This window comes from Seriola lalandi, unplaced genomic scaffold (genome assembly GCF_002814215.2).
Source record: "Seriola lalandi dorsalis isolate HSWRI2012SDOR001 ecotype SW California unplaced genomic scaffold, Sedor1 jcf7180002054581, whole genome shotgun sequence".
Taxonomy (NCBI): domain Eukaryota; kingdom Metazoa; phylum Chordata; class Actinopteri; order Carangiformes; family Carangidae; genus Seriola; species Seriola lalandi.
In genome coordinates this window covers 69,302-93,340 of record NW_019525134.1, presented here as the reverse complement: position 1 = coordinate 93,340, position 24,039 = coordinate 69,302, and the positions used below count along the sequence as shown (strand labels likewise).

General features: G+C 42.1%; 1 protein-coding gene across 11 annotated transcripts in view; it reads left to right on the top strand.

Annotated features, from left to right (window-relative positions):
- The window catches only part of msi2b (musashi RNA-binding protein 2b), a 220,734-nt gene that overhangs the window by 152,361 nt on the left and 44,334 nt on the right, over positions 1-24,039 (top strand). For all 11 annotated transcript variants that reach the window (XM_087177123.1, XM_023418169.2, XM_087177121.1 and 8 more), the window contains 2 exons: positions 10,350-10,432; positions 19,929-20,043. In XM_087177123.1, coding sequence (XP_087033249.1) covers positions 10,350-10,432; positions 19,929-20,043 — 198 coding nt within the window. The remainder of the gene's footprint in view (positions 1-10,349; positions 10,433-19,928; positions 20,044-24,039) is intronic.

Below are 24,039 nucleotides of genomic sequence, written 5' to 3'. Positions count from 1 at the left end.
ACTCCCCGCCTCCTCCCTGCATCGGTTGTTACTATATGTGATAGAAATTGAGACATCTATTAAACTCAGCCTATTGCTCGACACAAAAGAGTCTGACATTCTTGAATGAAGAATCCCCTTGTGGTTCAGACCTTTGGATCTCATTACACCCATATTCCATTTGTACTAAAGAAATTCTATCAGTGTGAGCAATTATGTTCAGGTTAGTTTGGCGCAATTTTATAAGTCATATTCGAAGCACTCGTCTCCCCCTCAGTGCTGTTTACCTAACCCTGTTGTATTTGTCTCTGGCCTCTGCATCTGTACCTCCTCTCTGTGTATTCAGCATATGAGATGTGCTGCTGTAGTCGTCCACACAAATACAATACGTCTTCAGGCGAGGTAGCGTGGCACCATGAAGAGATGGAGGGATAACACTGGCTGAAGCGGAGGAGCAGGTTGTGTCTGTGTTGACCTCTCTTGGTTATCGCCTCTCTTCCTCTGTGTGTGTGTGTGTGTGTGTGTGTGTGTATGTGTGTGTGTGGGAATGTATATTTGTGCTATGGATATTAGCCAGCAGAATTGGATTACCCCAGAAGAGAGAACATTAATTTTTCCATCACCTTATCATGGATAGAGGTCTCTTCATCGATTATGTTTGTGGCTCACATTAAGTTTTTTTTTCTGAGCCCTTCCAGCATGTACTGCAGGCTGGATGTCTCCATGGCTCCAGCTGGTTCCTGATAATTGAGACCTCATGGCCTAAGTAAGACAAGGTTCAGATTATATCAAGTCCAAACAGATTCTGTTCTGTTCCTGCAGTCCCCTGTTGACCGCTGCTGATCATTGAGTGGTCTGTGGTCCATCTGGGATTCTGTGGTTCCTCTGAAACGGTGGATCTATCCCAGTCAACACTGTTGGGAGATATGATTCATGGAGAGAGAAAGGAAAATAAGAACACAAAGAGAGAGTTGCAGTTTTTCCAAAATGGACTGAGTTCATCAGGAACCAGCCCAAGCTCTCGTGACCTGATTGCCACGCAAGACAAAAATAGTTTCTGCATTTGTCCCAGTAAAGTGTCAGTGTTGAGCCCTGCTTCACCAACTTGTGTTTCTGGAGCTCTGAATCTGAATCACAGGAACCATCACCTGACGTTTCTAGGCTACATGGAAAACCTGAAACCACACAGGTCTCTGTCTGTCTGTCTGATCACTGATGCAAAGACAGTAGGATGAAGTGGAGAATGAATCAGGGGATACTGTGATTAATCATTAACATCTGAGCCAGTGATGCTACTCCTCTCACATATGTAAACATACGTGCTGATCACAGTAAAGTGGCTTATCATATGGAGAGGTATGACTCTAAGAGATATGGACTGGAGCTTTGACCCAAACAGGTTTATGTATTTTACTCATTATAGCACTCCATTTAGCTAATGGCTGTATAGTTACTACTTACTTAGTTGTCTTGTTTGTCTCGTTTTCAGGTCCATTACTTACAGTCAGCCTTTTCTTTTTTTTTTTGAATGATCAATCGTTTTATTGCTCCAACAGTTTGGAGCATGCAGCACAGAGCACACGGTGCTCAGGTGGGAACAGAGTCACAAACAGGTGGAAGGTTCATTCAAAATGTAAATAAATGATTCATTAAACACTCTTCAACCAGTAGATGTGTTTACATCGAATGTGTTAAAGCAGGAGTGTCTGTAACTCACTCTATAAATGAACAGCAGTGACTCTCACAGCGACTGTTATCCATAGCTGATGTTATATGAAAACCCTCTCCGTCATTTCATTAAATGGCTGCGGCAGCAATCGTCTGAAAGCAGCAGGACAGATATGCTGATAAATCTGCAGCCTCTGATTTGAGAAGTGCTCTGCCATTAAGCACAGCTGTCCACTGTGTTTACTTTGATTAAATCACGTGCGAAAGACACCGGGCTGCTAAAGAAACAACCACACACCTGAACACACGTCAGACCAGTTGGTTGTTTAAGCACAACACAGTGGATCACAGCAGCTAATCAGTCCTGCGTATCATTGTCTCCTTTCATATTTTCTTTTTGCCAAAAGTGTTTCATGTTTTATTCTTAAAATGTGGCTGTGTCACCTCTCAAGATAATGATGTGACTATTTCCAAGGTGAGATACAGCAGAATTAAAACTTAAGGACTGCTGTAGTCACATAAACATCTTCATCAACTTTTTTATGAATAATTTCTATGGTCGTTGTACAGATTAAATAAAGAGCGACACCATCTGCCTTTGTGGTGCCGTCCGCTCTTTTCATCTTTCCATTTGTTGAGCTGTTGTTGTCGTGTTTCACAGCTGTGTCAGAGCCACGGGACCAGTGATGCGACTCACAATACAGTCCATGTATTCATCACTGCACCCTTCGGTCTATGTTCAGCTTCACTCAGCCCTCGTGCACTTGTGTTGCTGCACATACGTGAAGTAAAATAGCAGGTGAGGCCGGTGATGTTTGGTGGCCAAGCTCAGTTCACATATGGCCCATAGTGTTTTTTAGTTTGCTGGCTCCTCAGCTACTGTTCGCTGTTGGTGTGTTGGTGTCTTCCAGGTTGTCAGGTGTGATTTACCTGACTTCTTTGTCTTTTGTTATTTACCAAGTTTAGCTGCAACAAATAAGCAGCTGTTTGGAGGAAATTCCTTGAGGAAAGTGGCGACCCTTTTCTTCTTCTGCAGTTTTGGCAGTTTCCTGCTGCACTGTGCTGTTTACGATACAGCGCCACCCAATCAATGTGACTGCAGTTACAAATGACAAAACCCACTGAGTGCAACGCCTGTTGGAAAATAACCGGTCAGAATTTGTTGAGTTTGGAGGAATAATTGAACAAATAGGCCTTACGTTTCCACTTCCATTATTTTAAGTTAGGTGAAATTTTGAACAGAGAAATTTTACTTGTACTTGCATATACTGTTCGCTGTTGTACTTTTCTAATTTATTTACAGATGATATATTTATCTTTCTCACCTGTTGACTGCTGACACTGTGGTCAGGAGGCTGCTCAGTCTCCAGGTGAAGTCCTGCTTTACAAATGGACAGAGGGTAGTGCTCAGGTTTAACCTGCATCTCTTGACACAGACGGACTCGTGTGAACTGGGTAACAGAGGTAAATGTGCCTCATCACATTTTCTCTGCTGTAACAGCTACATGGAAACATGTTTGTTGTTTTGCCTCTTTTTAGTCTCACCTTTACCTTTGTGAATTTCAAAATATTCTGAATATCATTCAGATTTTTTTTTTAGACTTCTTTGTTTTAATCATCAAGTGCTCTTTTCAGCTGGCATACTGCTGGGTGCTAGTGAGCAAAAGGGTAGTTAGTCACTTTCTCTGTGGATAATTGCTTCCATTCAGTTGTTGCTAGAGGAGCCTTTATGATCATATAGGAGGAGAGAAATTCACACTTATGGGTACATTGTTTAGCAGTAATGAGGGTCTTTCTTGAGTAAGAGTGTTTGAAAGTAAAGAGAGGAGGTGGAGAGGGCCGCATTCATTTCACAGGTACACGCTCTGTGTTCCTTTTGAGATGCTGATAACCACTGCCCATTGCAGCAGGACGTGTGGCGACAGCCGACCATCATGTGTCGGAGTTAAGGCTTCAATAAATGTCTGTGATTAGAGCCTGAATAAAATCAATGACCTCACGAGTCCAGGTTACAGTCTTCATATGTAACACAAACGCTGTGATTTTGTGTGTTTGTGTGTGTTTGTATGGAGACGGGGTGTCTCTTTAAGTAGGACAGTAGAAATTGATGGCCAACTCTGAAAGCTGACCTACATAGAGGCTCAGACAAACTAGTTCCCTCAGCATGCATGCTGAGCCCAGTGGCTCTGCAGAAAGTGCAGAGGAAGCACGTTGTATGGTACTGTAAACATTTCATACACATATACAGCACATCATCCATTTGGAGCTCTCTCATCGGTGGGTAGTTACAAATATTGTCCCTATATATCACACTACCTTTGCACCACACGCTTTCCATAACCTGTTTTTCAGTGTAACACTTCCTGTTTTCTGTCCTCAGTTTGCAGAAATCTTTCATAATAGTTAATAATAATAATTTTGAAATAAAACTGATTGACTAGAACCTCAGAAAGGTCCAAACAAGTGGTTCTGACCTGATAAGTACAAACTCTCTGCAGCACCATGAAATGATAAAGGCCAAGCATGAAAAAACAACAACCACAGTGAAATCTAATTCAATTCACAGTCGTTTCTGTCTAATTGTTCTCTGGGCTGATTCTTTATTTCATTGTGTTATTAAAAATTCCTGTGAGACATGTCCCAGTGATCAATAATGAGATGTCCTTTCCAATGCTGTCTAAACTCATTTAAAAGCCTGAGAGCTGCTGCTAAACAAGCAGAAAACACATGTGGGAAACCAGCTCTTCAACCAGCTCTCTCATACAGTCACCTACACACAATGTATGTGCTGGTCAGACTGAGCGTGGACATACTGCACACTATGCAGAACAAGTCCAGAGAGAACTGCTGCATTTACACACCTACAAAAAAGGTTTTGTTGTATTTGTCATTTTCTTTTTTTCCATCATCATTTTGTAAACCCTCAGAACCCAGATGAAAGATATTTGCTTCAACAAACTACCAACCTTTGCACTTCCCATCACAAATTGTCCTTTTTACATCAACAACCTCTGTGGAGCTGCAGCAGTGAAAACACAGCTAGCTGAGGCCTGTGGCTCATTAGATCCAGCAGATGAGTCAGACGCTCAGTACCTCGTAAATATAATACACATTAACATTATTGAATATGGCCTCAACATATAATTTGTCTTACTACATACCTGGACAATTATGTCATACTGCTTTTTTATTGCTACTTAAAATATATTGTTTTCAATTAGCCATACAAATCACATCTTTATGTTGTGGATCTGTTCAACATCCACAAAACACCAACACCAAAGCAAATTCCCTGTATGTTGAGAAAAAACCTACTTGACAATAAACCAGATTCTTTATAATGGCCTCGTCACTTCCACATTCAAGCATGTAACATGTCCTCATTGAAGGCAGGGTCCAAATTAATAAAAGATGCTGCATTTTGACATTATTGAGCCTTATTCAGGTTCTGCTTGTGGCTTCTGGTTCTAATGTATTTTATGTTTCTGATTCTTGGCAGAATATTTGAACAAGAAAAAAAAAAAAAAAAAGTTGAAAAAACAGTTTTATTTCCTGGAAGCAGCCATTTGTCATGATAACAAGATATTTCATCTCAAGCCACATCTCCTAGCACAATACAAACAACAGAATGTGTTTATGTTGTAAACCTGCTACTAAACCCACAAAAGTCTTCTCTTCTGAATGCTTTGTGAAACAGTGCTCTCAGCTCACTGTACTTTACACTCCAGGGATTCATTTTACATCGTCTATCTTTTCCCCTCATCAACAGTCACATTTATTTATTTATATCAACTGTTGTCATGATTTGTGATCAGGGAATCTGGTCTGTCTCTGTCTATATGATCCACTAATGGACAAAACCTGTATTTGTGTTTGTCTCCTGGATAATTCAGTGTCAGATCTTGTTATCAAGGGCAAGTTGCATTTGCAGCAGGTGTGAAAGACGTGGATGATGCGTTGATCAAACATGTTACTGTTGAAATTGTATATTTCTCCTTCAGTTCATCCATCCATCCATTTTCTTCCGCTTATCCTCTAGTAGGGTCGTAGGGGGGCTGGAGCCTATCCCAGCATCTTTTCGGGCGAGAGGCGGGGTACGCCCTGGACAGGTCGCCAGTCCATCACAGGGCAAACACATAGAGACAGACAACCATTCACACTCACAGCCACACCTATGGTCAATTTAGAGTATCCAATTAACCTAGTCCCCATTTGCATGTCTTTGGACTGTGGGAGGAAGCCGGAGTACCCGGAGAGAACCCACACAGGCACAGGGAGAACATGCAAACTCCACACAGAAAGATCCTTCTTGCTGTGAGGCGACAGCGCTAACCACTGCACCACCGTGCAGCCTCCTTCAGTTCAATTAAATGTTATTTATATAGCATCAAATCAGGACATACATCATCTCAAGGCAGGACCAGGACCAGGACCAGGACCAGCTGTATATACTGTTGTATTCAGGCACCATCAGGCTGCTTGTTATAATGATTATGATAATAGTGATACCTGTCATGGTTACTATATCAGTGTGTTGATTCATTCACAAACAGTTTGAATCAAGTGTCTTCATAATAACATTAACACTGATTCTTCCGTCTCTAAAAATTAGCCTTTTTCTTCTCACAGTACTTCTCAGTTGTCTTTCGTCTGTGTGCCCTGTGCTGTTAGAAAGTTCCTGGTGTTAACTTTATTCAACAGGGGATTAACGCCCAGGGCTCTGGATCTCTAGTAATAGCAGACGGAAATACTGATCAAAGGCCTCTAACTGTGCCGTGGGTGTCCGGACTGCCTCTGTCTGCTTCTCTGCATTATGAGAAGATGGTGCTGGGAGGCTGGGGCACACACACAGACGTGCAGTGCAGGAACTTTCTGTAGACTGATTCCTGACTGGACAGACCAAGGCTTGATTGTGCATAATTAGAGCAGATAACTAATTCAGCAGAGGGAAGAATAGGAGGAGTAGTTGTAACTGAAGAGAAGTTAAGACCTAGGACGCAAACCTACATGAATGTGTGTGTCTGCGTGCGTGCGTGCGTGGGTGCGTGCGTGCGTGCGTGCGTGCGTGCGTGTGTATTGTGCATGGTAGGGGGGCTCCGTTCCCTTCACGCTGTGTACGACAGGACACGACTGACACTTCCTCCAGGTTGCCCCACTTCCTCCCCCGGTGTTGACAGAGCTGGAAGCAGCAGCAGGCTCTTCTCATTAGATGCAGTTTTGATCAGTAATACACTCCCTATTGTCAAAGCTTTAGATAGACATGGTTCTGGTTCTGTAGAAGCTGCAGTCTGTCTGAGCCACTAAAATATCAAAGCATATGATTATATTTTTATTATTACTTTTGGTAATTCAACAACACATACACACATACACACACACACTCACACACATATATATTTATAAATATGTGTGTATGTGTGCATGTGTGTGTGTGTGTGTGTGTATTTTATCCAACTGGTTTAAACAACAAAAATTTCTACACACACTCCTTTCTTAAATTCATTTCTGTTCCTGTTTGACATTGACACGGGAAGGTGCTGGAAAACAGCGTCAGGTCTCATTTACTTATTGCAGTATATTCAGCTGCAGTCATTAATGGTCCCACATCCACTTCTACTAGCTCATATTTTTTGACAAATAAAGACTAATAATGAAAATCTATTATTATATATAATTCAAATCCATGTTTTCCCTCATCAGTCTACACTCATTGCAACATAGGGACAAAATGAAAACAGAATTTTTGAACATTTTTGCAAATTTATTTTAAAAGGATTATGGTTATCTGCTTCAGGCAGAGTCTGCTTTCTTCACTGGAGCAACAGAAGCAGAGAAGCTGGAATGAGTGTGAAATAAAGAGCGAGTATGATGAAGCTGGTAAAAGGCCGTGAAACTGGGCTCCCTGCCGATTCTGTGGAGCAATGAGATGAGGCCAAGCCCAGCTCCGGCTAATAAGTGTGAGCAAGTGCAGCCACATGGCCTCGGCCACTAGCCACACAACACTTATTATCAGCCTTCATATCAGACATCCATGTGTTTCCATTTACAGGGTATTGTTCAAGCTGTGGGAAGCTTCTTCAGTGTGAGCATGCTGACACCTCTCTCCTTGTGTCTGTCAGTGCTGTCAGTATTTAATAGTCTGGTGGAGGTCAGCCTCTTGCCTTGTGTGGATAGTTGGAGGAGAAGGATACATGAGAATAATCTCGCTCTGCTGACATCCTGCAGAAGGAGGCTGGGAGACAGAAATGCTTCTGTTGGTGCTATTTTGTGGCCTGTAATTGTCTGTAAGATCTGTAAAATAGGATAGTGGAGGGAAGGACTGCAGTGGTGGGCCAGAGGTTTGGACAGCCCACAGGGGACTGACCGAGGACGAGCTGAGCCAAGGAGACAAAAACAGGGAAGGTTGTTGTGGGGTTTTTGTGGATGTGTACCAGACACATTCCAAGAGCGGTTTACACCACAGCAAAATGTCTTTTTGTCCATTTAAACATCTCCAGTCATGGGTGGAAGGGCCCTGCTGGTGGTATATGTGCTGGTGTGGCTTGGCCCTGACCCCGTGGATATAATGGTGCACTGGAAAATGTCCTGTCAGTTGATGGAGGAGCTGCCTGTGGCAGCAGGAAGGAGTGTGGCGACAGGGGCCATGTGTGTTAACCTCTTTCCTTGTCACTTTTTCTGTCTTCCACTCCACCACCCGCCCCACCCCCCTCTCCTTTCATCTCCACCTTTTTCTTTTTCCCTTTACGCCCTCATTCCCCCCCAGAATCCTCTCCCTCTACCTACACTCACTGTGACAAATTACTCTTGGCGGTTGATTTGTTGGTTGTCAAAAGTGTTCCTTGCGCTGGCATGAAGGTGGGGTGAGCAGGAGAAGAGGGTGCATCCTCCCCCTCCTGTTCCTGCATGTCGTCACCACTGGTCCCCCCACCCCCCGCCTCCCTCCTCCTCACACATGTGTGATGTGCTCTCGCCAAAGCTCAGCGTTGAGACGTCTCAATGGAAATTGATATTGTGTCTCATAAGATCTCATTAGATTAGATGTGTGTCCGTGTTTAATGAGCTCACACGTTTGGTTTCCAACCGTCTCTTGACAAGAGGCTTTCTGATACGTTCTGGCTCGTGTCAGTAGAGGAAGAGGAGCTTGTTGTTTATGGAGGAGGAGCTGGAGGAGGAGCGGAGAAGACAAATGTGAATGAGAGATAAAGACTGTGACAGAAGTATAAATGTCAGTGTTTGTTATGAGCTGCCGAGCAGCAGCACAAACTGCTACTGACAAAGAAATCTGTATTTTTCTGGATGATCTGATGAATTAAAAGAATAAGCTGCTTAGGAGACTAATGTATTATAATACACTTCATTTTCTTCTGCATGGATGTGAATATGGAGATTTTTTCAGCTGCTAAATATTAACTATAACAGTAGGGGTTGGTGATATAGATAAAATATATGGTAGGGTATACATGACACGTGACTTTATATTGATATATCAGTATCATATGATCACTTAGATATACTGCTTATATTGAAACTGATGAGAATAGGATTATACAGTAATTTAAATAACATGACAAATAAATCATATTGATTCCTAAATGTAATCTAATACTGCCATGAAGCAGCTCTGCTCATTACACTATATATGAGGAACCTCTTGTGTCTGTACTCTCTATGCTTTAACATATACTTCGCAGGATGCTCAGCTCTTTTACCTTGAGATTAGTCCTGTGAAGTGTGAGATGACTGGAGGCTGAACACATGGATGTGTCTTTACGTGTATGAATGGGACACTATTGGACAAGATCAGTATGTTTCAGTTTCCACATTCAGCAGGTCACTGTTCTCACTGCATCATCTCACGCTCTGTCAAAATGAGTCGACGGTTGCTCTCTGTGGAGTGTGTGTCGGTCACATGGCTTGTTGTTCGGAGTGACCGCTGTTTAAGCTCAATCCGATGTGATTTTATTTCATCGACGGGTGTTTGCCATTTTGAAAAGAAACTCATCTCCTTTCACTCCCACTTGCTGCTTTATTCACTAACTGTTTCTCTTTTGTGCAGTTTCCCCTTTTGCAAAAGTAATAGAATATCAGTTTTCCTTTCAACCACAGCTTTACAGAAGCCAGATTGCTTTGTGCATCACCATCAAAACACAGAGGAGAGCATTGCAATCCACTTGTGTTCAGAAGTCTGAAACCATCTTGTTTCTCTGTCTTTGTATTAAAAGAGGGGTTAAGCTTTTATCCTATAAATATGGCATGAAAATCCCACTGTCAACGACACATTCATTCTAAGGCTTGCATTAACATAAAAACGAGGGCTTGTTATACAGTGAGATTTCAATAAAAAGAACACAAAATGCATTTAATGAAATTCAGATGCTGGGCCCCAGCTCCCTGAATCTCATTAAATGAGCTTTGTGCTGTTTTCCATCTTCTCTTTGTAGAAGAGGTCCTCGAGTGCCCTTAATAATGTGGCAGATTTCATCATATTCTTGATTTAAAGAGGACAATGTCTGTCTTGTTCACTTGTTCTTTTCCATGCCCAAGCCAATCTCCACAGATGTACTGTGAGTTTCAGGATCTGGCTCGTGATGATATTCCATCTTGTGGTGCATTTTCTTTTAGTTACTGAAGTTTTGTTCAGGTTCTCCACTAACTCGTAACTCATTGTGCCCCCCCCCCCTTCTCTGTTTCTCTCTGCATAGGATTTGGTTTCATAACTTTTGAGAGTGAAGACATCGTAGAGAAAGTCTGTGAAATTCATTTTCATGAAATCAATAACAAAATGGTAAGTCCACTCATTTTTTTTTTCAATTCCAGGTGGGCGTTGAAGGATTAATATTTGATTTCTTCTTTCCCCTAGTATTAATAGGGGAGCCGGTGTGTGTGTGTGTGTGTGTGTGGTGGGTGTTCATGTTCATATGCACAAGCTAACACACACATACACACACACTCTGTGGGTCTCTGGGTCTCAGGGATGGGAAGGCAGTGGTGTGTACTGCCCACAAACCGTGAAATTGTGTGGCTGAGTTCTGCCTGTCAGGCTGAGGGACGGGAGACTGGAGCCTGTCCCTCTCTTTCTGAATCCCCTAACACACACACACACACACACACACACACACACACACACACACACACACACACACACAGGTGGAGATGTCCAGGGATGCAACAGGGAAGCTACTGGCAGAGGCAGAGTTCATTAGTCAGGGATTAACACCGTCCACAGAGTCCCACTGATACTTGTTTTACTTACACCAGTAATATGGTCATCTCACAGCACTACAGAGTTCAGTAGCAGTTTTCTAAGTCATCATGTCACCTATAATAATTGACAGGAACCGACCTTAGTGTGGCGAGTGTGACATTAGGTCCTCCTCCACCCGGTTCCACCCTGCAGGCCTCCTGAAGGATCCTGCATCATTTGAGCGGTTCTGTGGATTGTGATGGACTGCAGGGAATACTTGTCTTCCCGCCGTGCGGTGGGGCTCCGTCTCTCACTGTGCGTCTTTGCTCCCTCTCAGCATCTGCCTGAAACGGACTGACCGACTGGCCGTCTGACTGACAGGACCAGTGTAGTAGAACCATGTTCACCAGGGACCAGCCCAGGTCACATATGACTCCAGTATACATCCCTCCGTGTCTCTGCACTGCATCACAGTCGGTGCTCAGGACTGCAACCGAAAACTCCAGAGTGTGACAGAAATAAGTGTCTGTGTGTGGAAGATATTCTGTCACAATCAAATGTCTCAGATCCTTTGACACGTAGGCGTAGCAGTGTGTGAACACAAATATCACACATCAACATCAGGCATGAATGCACAGGCCAGAGCTTCTATTTATGCACACAAAGCAAAACAATATTTCAAACACTTTTCCACACATATTTTTGAACAATTTCTGTTACAAAAATATTTAATAAAACATTTGTTTACCAACAAATCTGACATCAAATCTCCCTCATCAACTTGGACCATGTAGAAAAATGGGCCTCATTTAAGTCCAACTCACAGCCAGGTTGTAAGAACTTCTAATTAACAGCAAACAGTGGTGATAATTATGAATGCAAATTTGTTTAATAAGTAGTTCAATATTGTAGTAACCATTATTAAATTTAAAATATTTTCTTCCTTTAAACAATTATAGCAGTAAATCAGGTTTGATCACAAAAAAAATGAAATATTTGAATTATAAATTAAAAACAAAATAAAGTTATCTCTCTAAATTGTTGCTCAAACAAAACCCAAAAATAATTCTGTGTAACTTACAGAGCTCATTAAAGAAAGAAATGAGTTGAGATGAACTGGACAGGTGAAGCACTAACACAAAGACGAACCCACTTACTGTATATTGTATTGATTATTGAAATTAAATAAGACCACTTGACTTCCATTCCCTTTGCATATACAGGTTGAATTGTACCTCTGTTACAGAGCTGCAGGGATGATGTATGTTTGGTTCAGTCGTGAAGTTAGCTTCACCCTGGTTCCCTCCACAAACAGCCAATGGGATTTTAACATTGTCTTTTGGGTTATTAGAGAAAATAAACAACAGCTTCTGATCCTGACAGGTTTAATTCAGCAGGATCATCTTCACTAATGAACACCACTTTATGGTGTTTGAAGCTTCAAGACAATCAGCAGAAGTAAAGAGCTAATGTTAGGCTACAAACCAGAAACACCAGAGTCACATGACTTCAATGTCTCCACCACTAGACTTCAGCTTGTAGTTTGATTCAGCTCTGACCTCTTCTATAAAAGCCGTTCCTCTGACAGAGTTAGTGAAAGTTTGTATAAACACAACAAGGCTCTAAAGGTGGGCTGGTGAGTAGGTCTGTTTTCATGTTCCACATGATGACGCTTAACGTCTCCGACGACCTCTGTAGTCTCATTTAGACACTTGTCAGCAACCGAGACGTAAAAGCTTAAAGAAATCAGGACTGACTGGAGTATTTACTGACGTATTTTATGTTTTAGTGTCTTGTTGAGCACAGCCCTGATTTCAGTTATCGAACCAAAAACACATTTCAAACCCCCAGAGACTTCAGGACCAGGGAGTGATAAAATGCAACTAATGTCTGTGTTTCAGGATTCATTCCTGCTGCACTCTATTACTGCTTTACAATTGTAATGATTAATATTAGAGAGAGTAGAACTATAAAAAGAGTGGGGGAGAAAGATTGAAAAAATTTTAGGTCGTTTTTTTAATCCTCTCTTCTTATAAATTGCCATCACAGCAGTCAGTGGATACCTTTGACTGACAACAGTGCTGACAGTTATAGTTATTGACAGTTATAGTTATTGTGATCAGTAAACCTTTACTATTACAGGTCTGTGTAAAGTTTAAAATGAGAAGAGACCTCTGTGCTGGACTTGTAACCACACACCGCTGTGGTGTGCAGCACTCTTGTGCATTGTGACATGTTGCACTTCACAGGGTGTGGCCACAAAATGCATCAGCCACCACTGCAGGAATGCTACAGTTACTCATAAGAGAAAATGACACATGTGGAAACCATGTGACACATCTGGTCCTCGAAACCTTAACAGGAAGGATGAGGATGATTTGTGGGGCAGTACAGTGTGAAAACACAGAGCAAGCGCCAGTTTTCTGAGGCTTTTGTCACCTTTGTAGGGGTCCCTCCTGGCAACACCCTCTTTATTAATTGAGCTAGGATGCAGGAAATAAGTGTGTCCATCAGATCTTCTGCAAAGTGCTGACATCTGAGAATGTCGGCAAAAAGAAAAGAATGAAGAGTGTGTTAAGAGCATTTTTCAAAGACACTTCAGGTTGTACCTTTAGTCTTCTCGGCACAGAGGAGAGTACTGGTTATCCAGTGTCTGAAGCACCAGCACACAAAATAAAAAATGCCTCCTGTCTTCATCCTTATGAAGTACCATACAGAAATAGACCTCATCCATCCTCCCTGCGAGTGTTATCTAAGATGGTTCTTGAATAATTGATGCAGACAGAAATTCCACCCCACATGGGAGGGCTGTAGATGTACAGGGCACCCCACCTTCTCCTTGCCCGTCATCTGAAGGGCTGTGGCAGTGTAGTGGGTCAATGCCCACTCAGATGTGAGTGACGGGACCTTTTAGTGACTTGGTCAGTCACCCTGTGTTCATGTGCCACTGAGGCCTCACTCCCAGGAGAACTTCCTCTCTGTCACTGTGAGTTCTGCCTCATATATAATTAAAAACAGGGTGCTGCTTAGCAAGAAGCTCTCAATCTGCCCCACCAGCTGCACTGATTTCTTTGCTCTCACCTTTCCCGACTGCCCTGCTTGAGCAAACGCAGGATGTGATAAAAGTATGGATTATCCTCTCCAGGACAGAAACATCCTTTAGCCACAGCACCTTGTATTAAAAGCAGTAAATATTGTAGAGTAAAATTCAATAAGCATAAGATGGCTTGACGGTTTTCAAATACTTGAACAGTTTATCACACCCTCTGGTTTCCTCATATATACATATAATGTCTTTTTCATACACCAGCAAGACAGCACCTTAATACAGTGAAGGAGAAGCTGTGAGTTTTCTACGACAGGATACTGCCCATCACTCCTCACCCTGCTGTTATGCGTGCGCAGCTAATTCATAATAATACCTATCATGTATTGGCTCTGATGAGCCAACAATGTGCCATTAAAATGGACTCACATTGGTTTTAGTCAAGCGCTTCAAGGTAATGTTCTTTAATGTGTCATTTTTAATATTCAGCAGTAGCAAATGATCACAACAGGAGGGAGGAATTTTCTGTAAGTCGTCAATTTCTCACTGTGTCTTCCTGACGTGACCGACCAATTACAGCGCTGAGGAGGAGACTCTGCAGTCACTGTGGGAGGAGACGAGCACAGGAAGGCGTTTATACATTAACCTTTAATATGTAGACACACACATGTACCCTGCACATTGTATCGACGATACATGTTGTTTAATAAAGGAGCGGGATGAACGTGTGATTTTTCTTTAACAATCATAATTAACTTTACTCATGTGTAACTTCTAAATCTAAAAAGGCCACAGAACATAATTTAGTATTTTTTGATTTACTTTTTAACAGTTCATTCATCTTTTTCTGCAGGGATAGTATTAAATGATATTAATAATAATCCTTTATTTCACTGTCTCATTTCTTTTGGAGATCTTTTAAACTCACTTTGTGACGTGTTTCATATTAAACCAAAATGATGAGGAGGTGCATTTTTCCAGTTAGCGTTAGCGACCCAACCCTTGGCTTGATTAGATCATGTGACCACAGGAGACACACCTGTTATTTATTTCAGCATCATTATGACATCATCGGCTCAAAAACAGCTCAGTGTGGTTTTATTAGAACAAACAGGTCTTCTGTGAGGACAGTCTTCAACTGGAAGATGACGTTATATATTTAGCTGTGGTAAAGGTTCATGGGAGTAGTAGATTGTGGGCTGTGATCAGCTGACCCACCTTCTGAGTTAGTTAGTGGCCGCTGTACCACTTGTGTGTTTACTGCCCTCAAACTATTGTATGAATCTGGGTTATAGCTAACTATTACTGTTTATAGAGTAACTACACCATGAACTCATTCACTGCCGTGCCATAATCATGTAGAGCTGTTGTTGGCATATGATGTTGATACAGATCTGTTCAAACTTATAGTTTCTGTCTGCTTGGATTTGAACTAATCCTGTGGCCCCTCCCTAATGGTGACATAACAGGAAAGACTCGGAGGTCTATTATGTGCATTGACCGACAGAAGCTTGCCATGGCTGGTTAGTTTTGTCTCTGCCCATGCTACACTGAGCCGTGGTCAGTCACGCACTACGTGGCCAGGAGGCCACACCTCCTCCAGTCATTGCTCCCTTGCTCCCCTGCTGTATTTTATTTAAAGGTGCGGGGAGAGAGGGTTCCAGTAGAATTTGAGGGGTGTAGTTACTATTTAAAGGATATTTCTACAGAGAGAAACTTACATCTCTGGGTTGTTAAAAATATCTTGGAAAATATTTTCTGAAAGACTGGAAATCTTTGAGACTATTTGAACACCAAGTGCCTAATAAGGGAGCAGGACCACCCTTCAGCGGAGCTTCAGTCCCTCGTGGAATGCTGCGCTACAAGTTCTGGACTCTAAGTAATTGGATGTTTACCCTTCATTGAAGAAGGAAAGCTTTGAGGGATGAAGGAGGTGGAAATCCACTCCGCACTCTGCACTGCAGGACGTCCCATAAAAGCTCAATGATGTTCAGATCTGCTGATTGAGGAAGTGATGGAAGCCATTTGACGTCAACCTGATGATCATGGCTCACAACTGAATGTGTCCCTCAGTGTGGAGACAATATCATCTCAGAACATAGACGCATGATGAGGAAACAGTGCCGGCACCACAGGGAGCACCAGGTCCTTAAAATGACCTCATATTCCTGAGCTTTTATATAACCGTGCTGAGATATCATCAGACATAATGACTCTTGTAAGATTGCTGGTCATTGAAGGCATCATTGCTTTATCCAAGACTTCTTCCAGAATTGATAGTCTGCTGTAAATACCCACTTTATAAAATACATGACATGCAGTTTTTGTTTTGAGGGGTTCATGGTGATCTTAAAACTGTCCTCCAACCCCAGTTTATTTTTTCACTATCAAAAACTGATCCTTCAGAGGCTTGAGACATTCATAGTGGGACAATAATGGGGACAGGAACATTTTGGATTCACAGGAATTACATAAAATCTCAATAGTGACGAGATTTAACAGGAAAACAAGCATCAAGACTGTTGCGTAATCCACTTTTCTATCCACTAGATTTTTTTTTAATAGAAACAGAAAATAGTAGAATTTTGCAGATTTATTTTATTAAGTATTCAAAGATATTGTATTAACTTGGTAGTAAAGCATTTGTTAAACGGTGGTGAGAAGCCTAAGTGAATAATCCCACCCCACCACACCTGACACAGTGCATTCAGAGCCATGACTTTTCTTAACTATTCAGTCCATGTGTTTTGACTGTTCAGCTGGGAGTGGGAGCTGGAGTAAATGAATCACACTGTTTCTTTTCTTCCGTCTGCCAGTCTGCTGATGGAATCCATTCACTAGTGAAGCTAATAGTAGCCTGCACCTCCCACACTACACACAAACACACACACACACACACACACACACACAAAACACTTGTCCCTGAAGGACAGTCATTGCCAGTCCATCCCGCCCACACCTTCCTGTTATACCTACAAGGTTAATATGTATGGGAGATGTATTGAAGAGGTCGTGACTGGAGCATCTCACTGTTCTGTATCGCAGGGTTTGTATGTGAGAAAGGCTGTACTTTATTAATGCTTCATCAGTGGGTTTTCCTACACTGATTAACAGGCACTTTAGAGCTTGTTGCCATATGTTTATGTGGATGTGTATCAGGTTTATTTGTAGATAGAGAATGAAAACCCCAAAAAAGACAAATCCTGATTTAAAAACCAGAACAGCAACAGAACAACATATTCTCTAATGAAGTTTGATGATTGATATGGACAGAATCAGCTTGTGATGAGATCTTTTGACAAATTTATACATGGAATACTAATTACTCCAGATGCCTTTTTTTTTTCATTTTATCACCGAGACCTTCCAAGCACGAGTGTCCACTCGCTACTTTATGTCAACATCTGTCTCCTTATAGCACACAGCGTTTTGGGGTCATTTCTTGATGTTGGTTTGGATTACTGTTTACTCCTGACAAACTGGGCTGCAGGTTTCTTGGATGTGATCCAAGGCTGATCTTTTTAAAAACAGCTGTACGTTGCACGCCTGAGTCTGAGCGATTGCTCTGATCGCTCAAACTAACACAAGCAAAGAGCCACAGTTGTTGTAATAAATCTGCTTGGCAATTTAGCCCCTGTAGCAATCACAAACAGTATTTCAAATAAGTTACTAAAAAGATTTATTGAAGAGTATACAGACTCTTTCTGGTGACTTTATCTTGGGTTACAGAAGGACACCAAGTTCAATGATAAGCAAACAACTGCAGTATGTCAGTGCAGCGGGAAACATCTGGATGTATGTCAAGGAAACCACCTGGTCAGCGCTGTGTGGCAGGTGTGTGTATGTGTTTGTGTGTGTGTTCATAACACGATATTGTGCTGCCTTCGTAGCATCAAGAGGCCGAGCCAAGTTGCACAAGCAATAATGCAGGAAGAGACTTGCCCGTGAACGTAGTGTTCCTCCTCCGTTCCTGCAGCAGAAGATTCAGTCTGAGAAATCCCTCCACATGACAACATTTGAATCTCTGCACTCTGCTTCATTGTCAGATTGTGTTCTCCTTTCTTTTTCCTGTTCTTTGACTTAGTTCACTCTTGAAAGCTCCTGCCTCCTTCCCTCCAACAGTCCTGTGTGTTTGAAGCAGGTGAACACCCACACACTCACACCACCACAGATCCTGGCTCCTGGCTGGTTTTAAATCCATGACAAAGAGCCTTCTCTCTGAATATCAAAGACCCACATCTGAGAGAATGTAGGCATGACTCACACCCGGGTCTGTCTTACTCCCAGCAGGCTACCTGAGCGTTCAGCTCGCTGGATGTGGCAGGGGCTAGTGGAGGACGCTGATCAGACACCGTCATGTCTGTGGTGTGGGCAGAGCTCGGCTGTATTTGTCACCCAGCTATGTGAATGTGAAGATCCCAGCAGTGTGCTGAGATTTCTAACAGACCCATTTGTCCCACCTGGTTCCTACTTCCGTGCCGGGGGTCATTCTCTGACAATAAGAGTGCCTGTGGTCTCCTCAGTACAATGTCAAACCATACTAGGTGAGCACGGAGGGCAGAGTAGCTGTGACAGCTACAAAGTGGCTGAGGGAACTGTGTACTTTAGTTGGTCTGCTTCAAATGAAAGGGCTGCTAACAGCAACAAATCACAGCCCTGCAACGCAGCAACTTTCCCTCTGTGATAGAAACCTTTTTCATTAGTGTTCCCTTTTTACATTTCCTTCTCCCTGCTGGATACACACAGCTTGTTACACTATTCATTTAGCACAACAACTTCTTGCAGATGTGAAGTTTTATTTCAGTTTGGCAACTTGCAGTTGCACATTGTGTCTGCCACTGTGTATGTATGAGCGCATGTGAATAATAATGTGCACCTCTGGCCTGTCAGAGTTGCAAGCCTTTTTGTATGGATGCCGGGTCGTGCCTTGGTCGAGGTGTACACAGCACTGGCGCAGTAGCCTGTCTTGTGCAGCAGGCCAGGATGACATGTGAATCGCAGCAGCCGAGAAAACCCTGCTTAAGTGGAGGCAGTAGGGAGAAGCAGGCGAGAGCCAGGAGGCAAACAGACAAACAGATGGACAGGCTGATGCCAAGCAGGCAGTGGAGCAAATAGATTGTGCAGCATGGTGAACAGACTCAGCCTAGCAAAGAACAACCAACAGACACAAGACCATGCCACCGTTGTCAGCCGCTTGTGCTTCTCTATAATTCATCGAGATAGGATAGATATGTTGTAAATAGGACTCTCATCTTCCTCCTTCTCCTCATCTGCCCCTGTCACATCCCTCATTTGATATGTGTTATGTAGGAGGAGGGGATGTCAGTCTTGCAAGATGGGAAATGAACAAACCTGCATGTGTGAGAAGTGGAGTGAGAGAAAGAAATGCAGGAGAGAGTTGAATGCTGCAGGTGGAATTGGACTGAGGACCAGCAGACAAACACAAATGCACAATACAGAGAAAAAAAGAAAGAACCATATTCAGTTATGAAACACATTTTCTGCCAGCACCAGATTTTAAACACACTGCTCTGGAAAGATTTAAGTAAAATGAAAGAAACAAGACTGAACAAATGGACATTTTGTCAGGAGAGATTATTGCTTTTGAGATTATTCAGTGTTTAGATTGAACAAAAAACTGCTCTTCACAAAGAGACTGGACATACTGCCTCACAGCAGGACTTTGATAACAGAGCTTCTCCCACCTTGATGTCTCAGAAACTCTTGGAAAGTATTTAGCTTGTATTTCCCCGAGGCATTGGACACATGCTCACTGGAGCAATAACCTTTGCTTTAATGCAGGAGGAGCATGATTGTAAGTTTTCCTCAGAGACTTTGCTCTAAAATGTGAGGTGCTCAGATTGACTCAGTCTTGTTTTTTCTCTATGGAAAACATCTAGCTGTGCAACTCAAATAGAAAACCACCTTAAAGAGCCGAGACAGGCCTGTCAGAACTGTCTGCTTGTGTACCTACACAGTCTAATGGTTTGTCTCTGTGTGTGTTTGTGTGTGTGTACATGTGCATATGTGTATGTTTGTCTGTCTACATAGGTAGAATGTAAGAAGGCCCAGCCCAAGGAGGTGATGTTCCCACCAGGTACACGAGGGCGAGCCAGGGGTCTGCCCTACACCATGGATGCCTTCATGCTGGGAATGGGCATGCTGAGTGAGTCACACACACACACAAAAAAACAAACAAATGAGCTATACACACCTTTATATGATCCAGATGTTTGAAATCATGCATCCATCAAACAGCAGTTGAACTCAAAAATTCTGTTTAAATGAATCATATTTTTCACCAGCTGGGGAAGTGTCAGACATGCACGCCATTCACTCATCAGTTTCTACCTGCTAAAAAAATCAACTTATGCAAACTCTCGTCTAGATAACCCCATTAGGTGGGCGCTGCCCCTAATTAGGCTGCTTCAAGGTGTGCCACCAGTGGCCACTGTGGTCTATTTCTGGTGGAGTCTGGTACAGGCAGCCCCCGGGCATATAGGAGCAGACCAGCACATTAGCAGACTAAATGAAGAGGAAAATTGGTGTAATGTCATATTAAGGATTCATCACTGTGCCCCCCTTAATGGGTAATGAAGGGGACACACATGTCAGGGAGAGATCTCATCTACAGGGACCTCAGCTGCTGGCCCACCCCCCTTCATTACCATCCAGCCCATGCCTGCGGCCCTTTTTATTCAACACTACTGCACACTCTCCCTACCTGCCCTCTGTTCTATCTATCTATCTATCTATCTATCTATCTATCGATGTGCATTTCCTATGCATATAATTTGTATGTGCGACCCAACCAAATGGATTTGCCCTCACATAAAAGATTTATTTTTTCCTTCAAAAGCAAAAGAGACACACAGCTGATTGTAAGAGACTGTGGCCCCTCCCCCTCCCTCTTGTAGCAGGTGCAGGCAGAGCCACAGTCATGCATTTTTATCTGCATGGGCTAACGTCATGTTTAAAGCGGCTTTGAAAGTCAATAGCGAGTCATGCTGCTTGTTTTGCATTTTCTTTTTTTAAAAATGGAACCAGTGAATTTAAAACCATTATTGAGCTGTTTTTGGAACAAGCTGAATTAAAGGGCAATAAAGTAATGATCTATCTGGAGATTCTATTTATGAATCTATCTGTCTGTCTGTACATGTATGTATCTATTCATCTATCTATATACAGTTGCATAAACTGTCATGGTTATTGCAGGCTTGACCTTTCCATGAGACTGATTATGCAGTTGTTTGTGGTAAAGTGTTGATAAGACTGGCCGAGTGCTTCTGTCGGCTGTATCGAAGTCGTTCCCGGTTCCATCTCATCTGTAGAGAAGTATTTAACAAGCACAGTGAACTTTTCAGAACTTATTACAGTCTAATGTGTCTGCAAAGAGGAGAGCACTCTTCCCCTCCATTGGGAGATGGCAGCCAGGAAGGCAGTGATGTGCTCATGTGAGAATATTAACAGCCAACTTGTTTGGAGACACTCTTATCTAAATGAAATTGGAACAAGGACGGCGAAACATTCCTTTCTATAATTTGCATTTGGAAAAAGGGACCCTAGGCTCATTATTTAAGAAAGTGTAAGCTCCTTTTGTGCCAAATCTCATTAAAGCCATCCCTAGCTCCTTTGTTTACTGCCTCTAATCGAGGCATTTATCTTTATTGTGTTGTGCCCGATGTATGTTTGCTGAAATTAATACACATTTGAGCCGGGGCGAGGTATGGGTGTACCAGATGGATAATTGATTTTAAAGTGAATCAGAACTGTTGAGCCATAAAATAGATACATTAGCATGCATATTAATAAGGCAAATAAGAGCACTAAGAGGCCACCACCAGGCCAGACACAATGGCAGCCTTCATTTAGTGAAATGGTTCTCTCTCTCCCTCTCTCCCTCCCTCTCTCTCTCTCTCTCTCTCTCTCTCTCTCCTTCTTGCTTCTTTCCTCCCTCTCTTTTGTTTTGAAATATTTGTAGACGTGCAAGAATTTCATGAGACAGTAGCTTAATTTAACAACCTTAATCCACTGTGCGACACTTTTATATTCCTCTCGATAGCTGCTCCGCACACACTTGGTACACATGTGGCTGCACTTTCTTCATTTATAATCGCCATGTAAAACTCGTTGTAATGCAGTACATCAGAAGAGGAAAATGGTTTTACCTTCTCAGAAAATGTTGAAATAAGACAGTATAAGGAGCCGCTGTATCGAAGCCAACAATTTCAGTTTGGCATTTATTCAGGTTGAAAGTAAGACAGTATCAAACACATAATATCCAATATTCTTCGGTCCGTGATAGCTTTTCATTGTATCGTATCACAGTTCTTTTCAGACCAAACAAACAGAGGGGGCTTTTGTGAAAGCTATCCATCTGTAGCTTCCTGGTGATGACTTTTCATCAGCACCTAATGAGGATCTTTTTTCTGGTATAGCCTCTGTCCTACTTCATCCAGACCAGACCCCTCACCGCCTCCCTCAGTTGCATTTCTTTTTGTCTGCGAGAGAGTGGAAAGGGTCTGGGAGAGGCATTTTCCCATTGGGTCAGGAATAAATTGAACTTTTTCATGGACAGCAAACACTGATTAGATATTTATGACCAAGGTCAACCTTTCTGATTCCAGCTGGCACAGGCTCTGAGGCATACAGAACAGAGCATCTACACACATGCTCTTACACACACACACACACACACACACACACACACACACACGCACATAGCCTACATATACTCATGCACATTCTCACCCACACAAATATGCTTGCATGCAAAATATGTGTTGACACCTTGATTCTGTAGACACAAGCACACATGTGCACATACAGCACCTCTGGACAAAATGTATAAATATCTACCTCCATCCAACACTGCAATGTGATACCGCATGCGATGTTCTGTAGTTGCTATTTTTAAATGTTTCATGTAATTGTATTTACTGTAAGCTCTGTTAGTCTGCAGTGTGTGTAGGAATTTGCAGCCCAAAATGTACAATGTAGACATTGAGAGGTTAATTTATGATGCTGGTACAGAGGTAACGAGAGCTGAGGACACTGAAGTCTGAGGGAGGTTTCCAAGGTCAGTTTCTGAGGTGTAGCTACACACACGTAAGAAGAGTTATCGAGGCTCCTGTGATTCATTCTTGGCCTAAAGGACTTCCTCTTATTAGGTAATTTAGTTCAGACTTATGGTTGAAGGTGATAATAGCTTGAGGAAAACAGATAAAGACTGAGACATATACCATAATTAGAGGGTTAATTATGTTTATATTACCTTTTGATGGTGCTCAAATTCTCACTGACTAGCCTCGCTCGCTCACCCACCCACTCTACTCAAATTTCTTGTTTTGTCTGTATCCCACTTCCTATCTGCTGCTCCCACACACCCCGTTTCTCAATATGTTGCCCACAGCTGCTTCTGTCTGAAAACTGTCCAGCTAATTAACTGGTGGGTCTGTGGTCGTAATAAGAATCATGACAGCAGATGAACAATACATCTGCTACTCTTAAATTTTTCTAATGACACTGGGTCCTGTTTGGGCCTCACTTCACCTCTCCATCCACCCAGGGACTGTACAGCCTCTAAACAAGGCTGTAACCTATTCCTTTGACTTTGGTTTACACATGGTGAGCTGTTATTACATTTTCAATCTGCAGTGGCTGTGGTTAAATGTCACCTTAACTGTACAAAAAGTAACCCTCAATAACTAATCGTTGGTTTCTACTAGTACTGGTTAATCACAGATGTTACAGATACACATACACAATCACTCAATATATATATATATATATATATATGTACACACACACACACACACACACACACACACACAGTAAGAGGCCCAATCTGTAATGGTGTATAAACACAAAAGCAAAACAAGTCTATATGTTATGTATGTAATTTATGGGAAGCACAGAAACAAATATACCACTCATTTAAATAATATTAATATTAATATAACATAATTATAATTAATACCGATTGGGCCTTTTTAAGAGATAAATAATGATAACGATTCATACTGCTGTTTAAATTTAAAACGTGCACATTCAGATATAAAGTAAAAAAGACAGGGGTTAAAAACACAAAAAATTTATTTACATTTAAACATGGACAATATTCATGTGAAAATAATTGAAAATAAAAGATTAGTAGATTAAC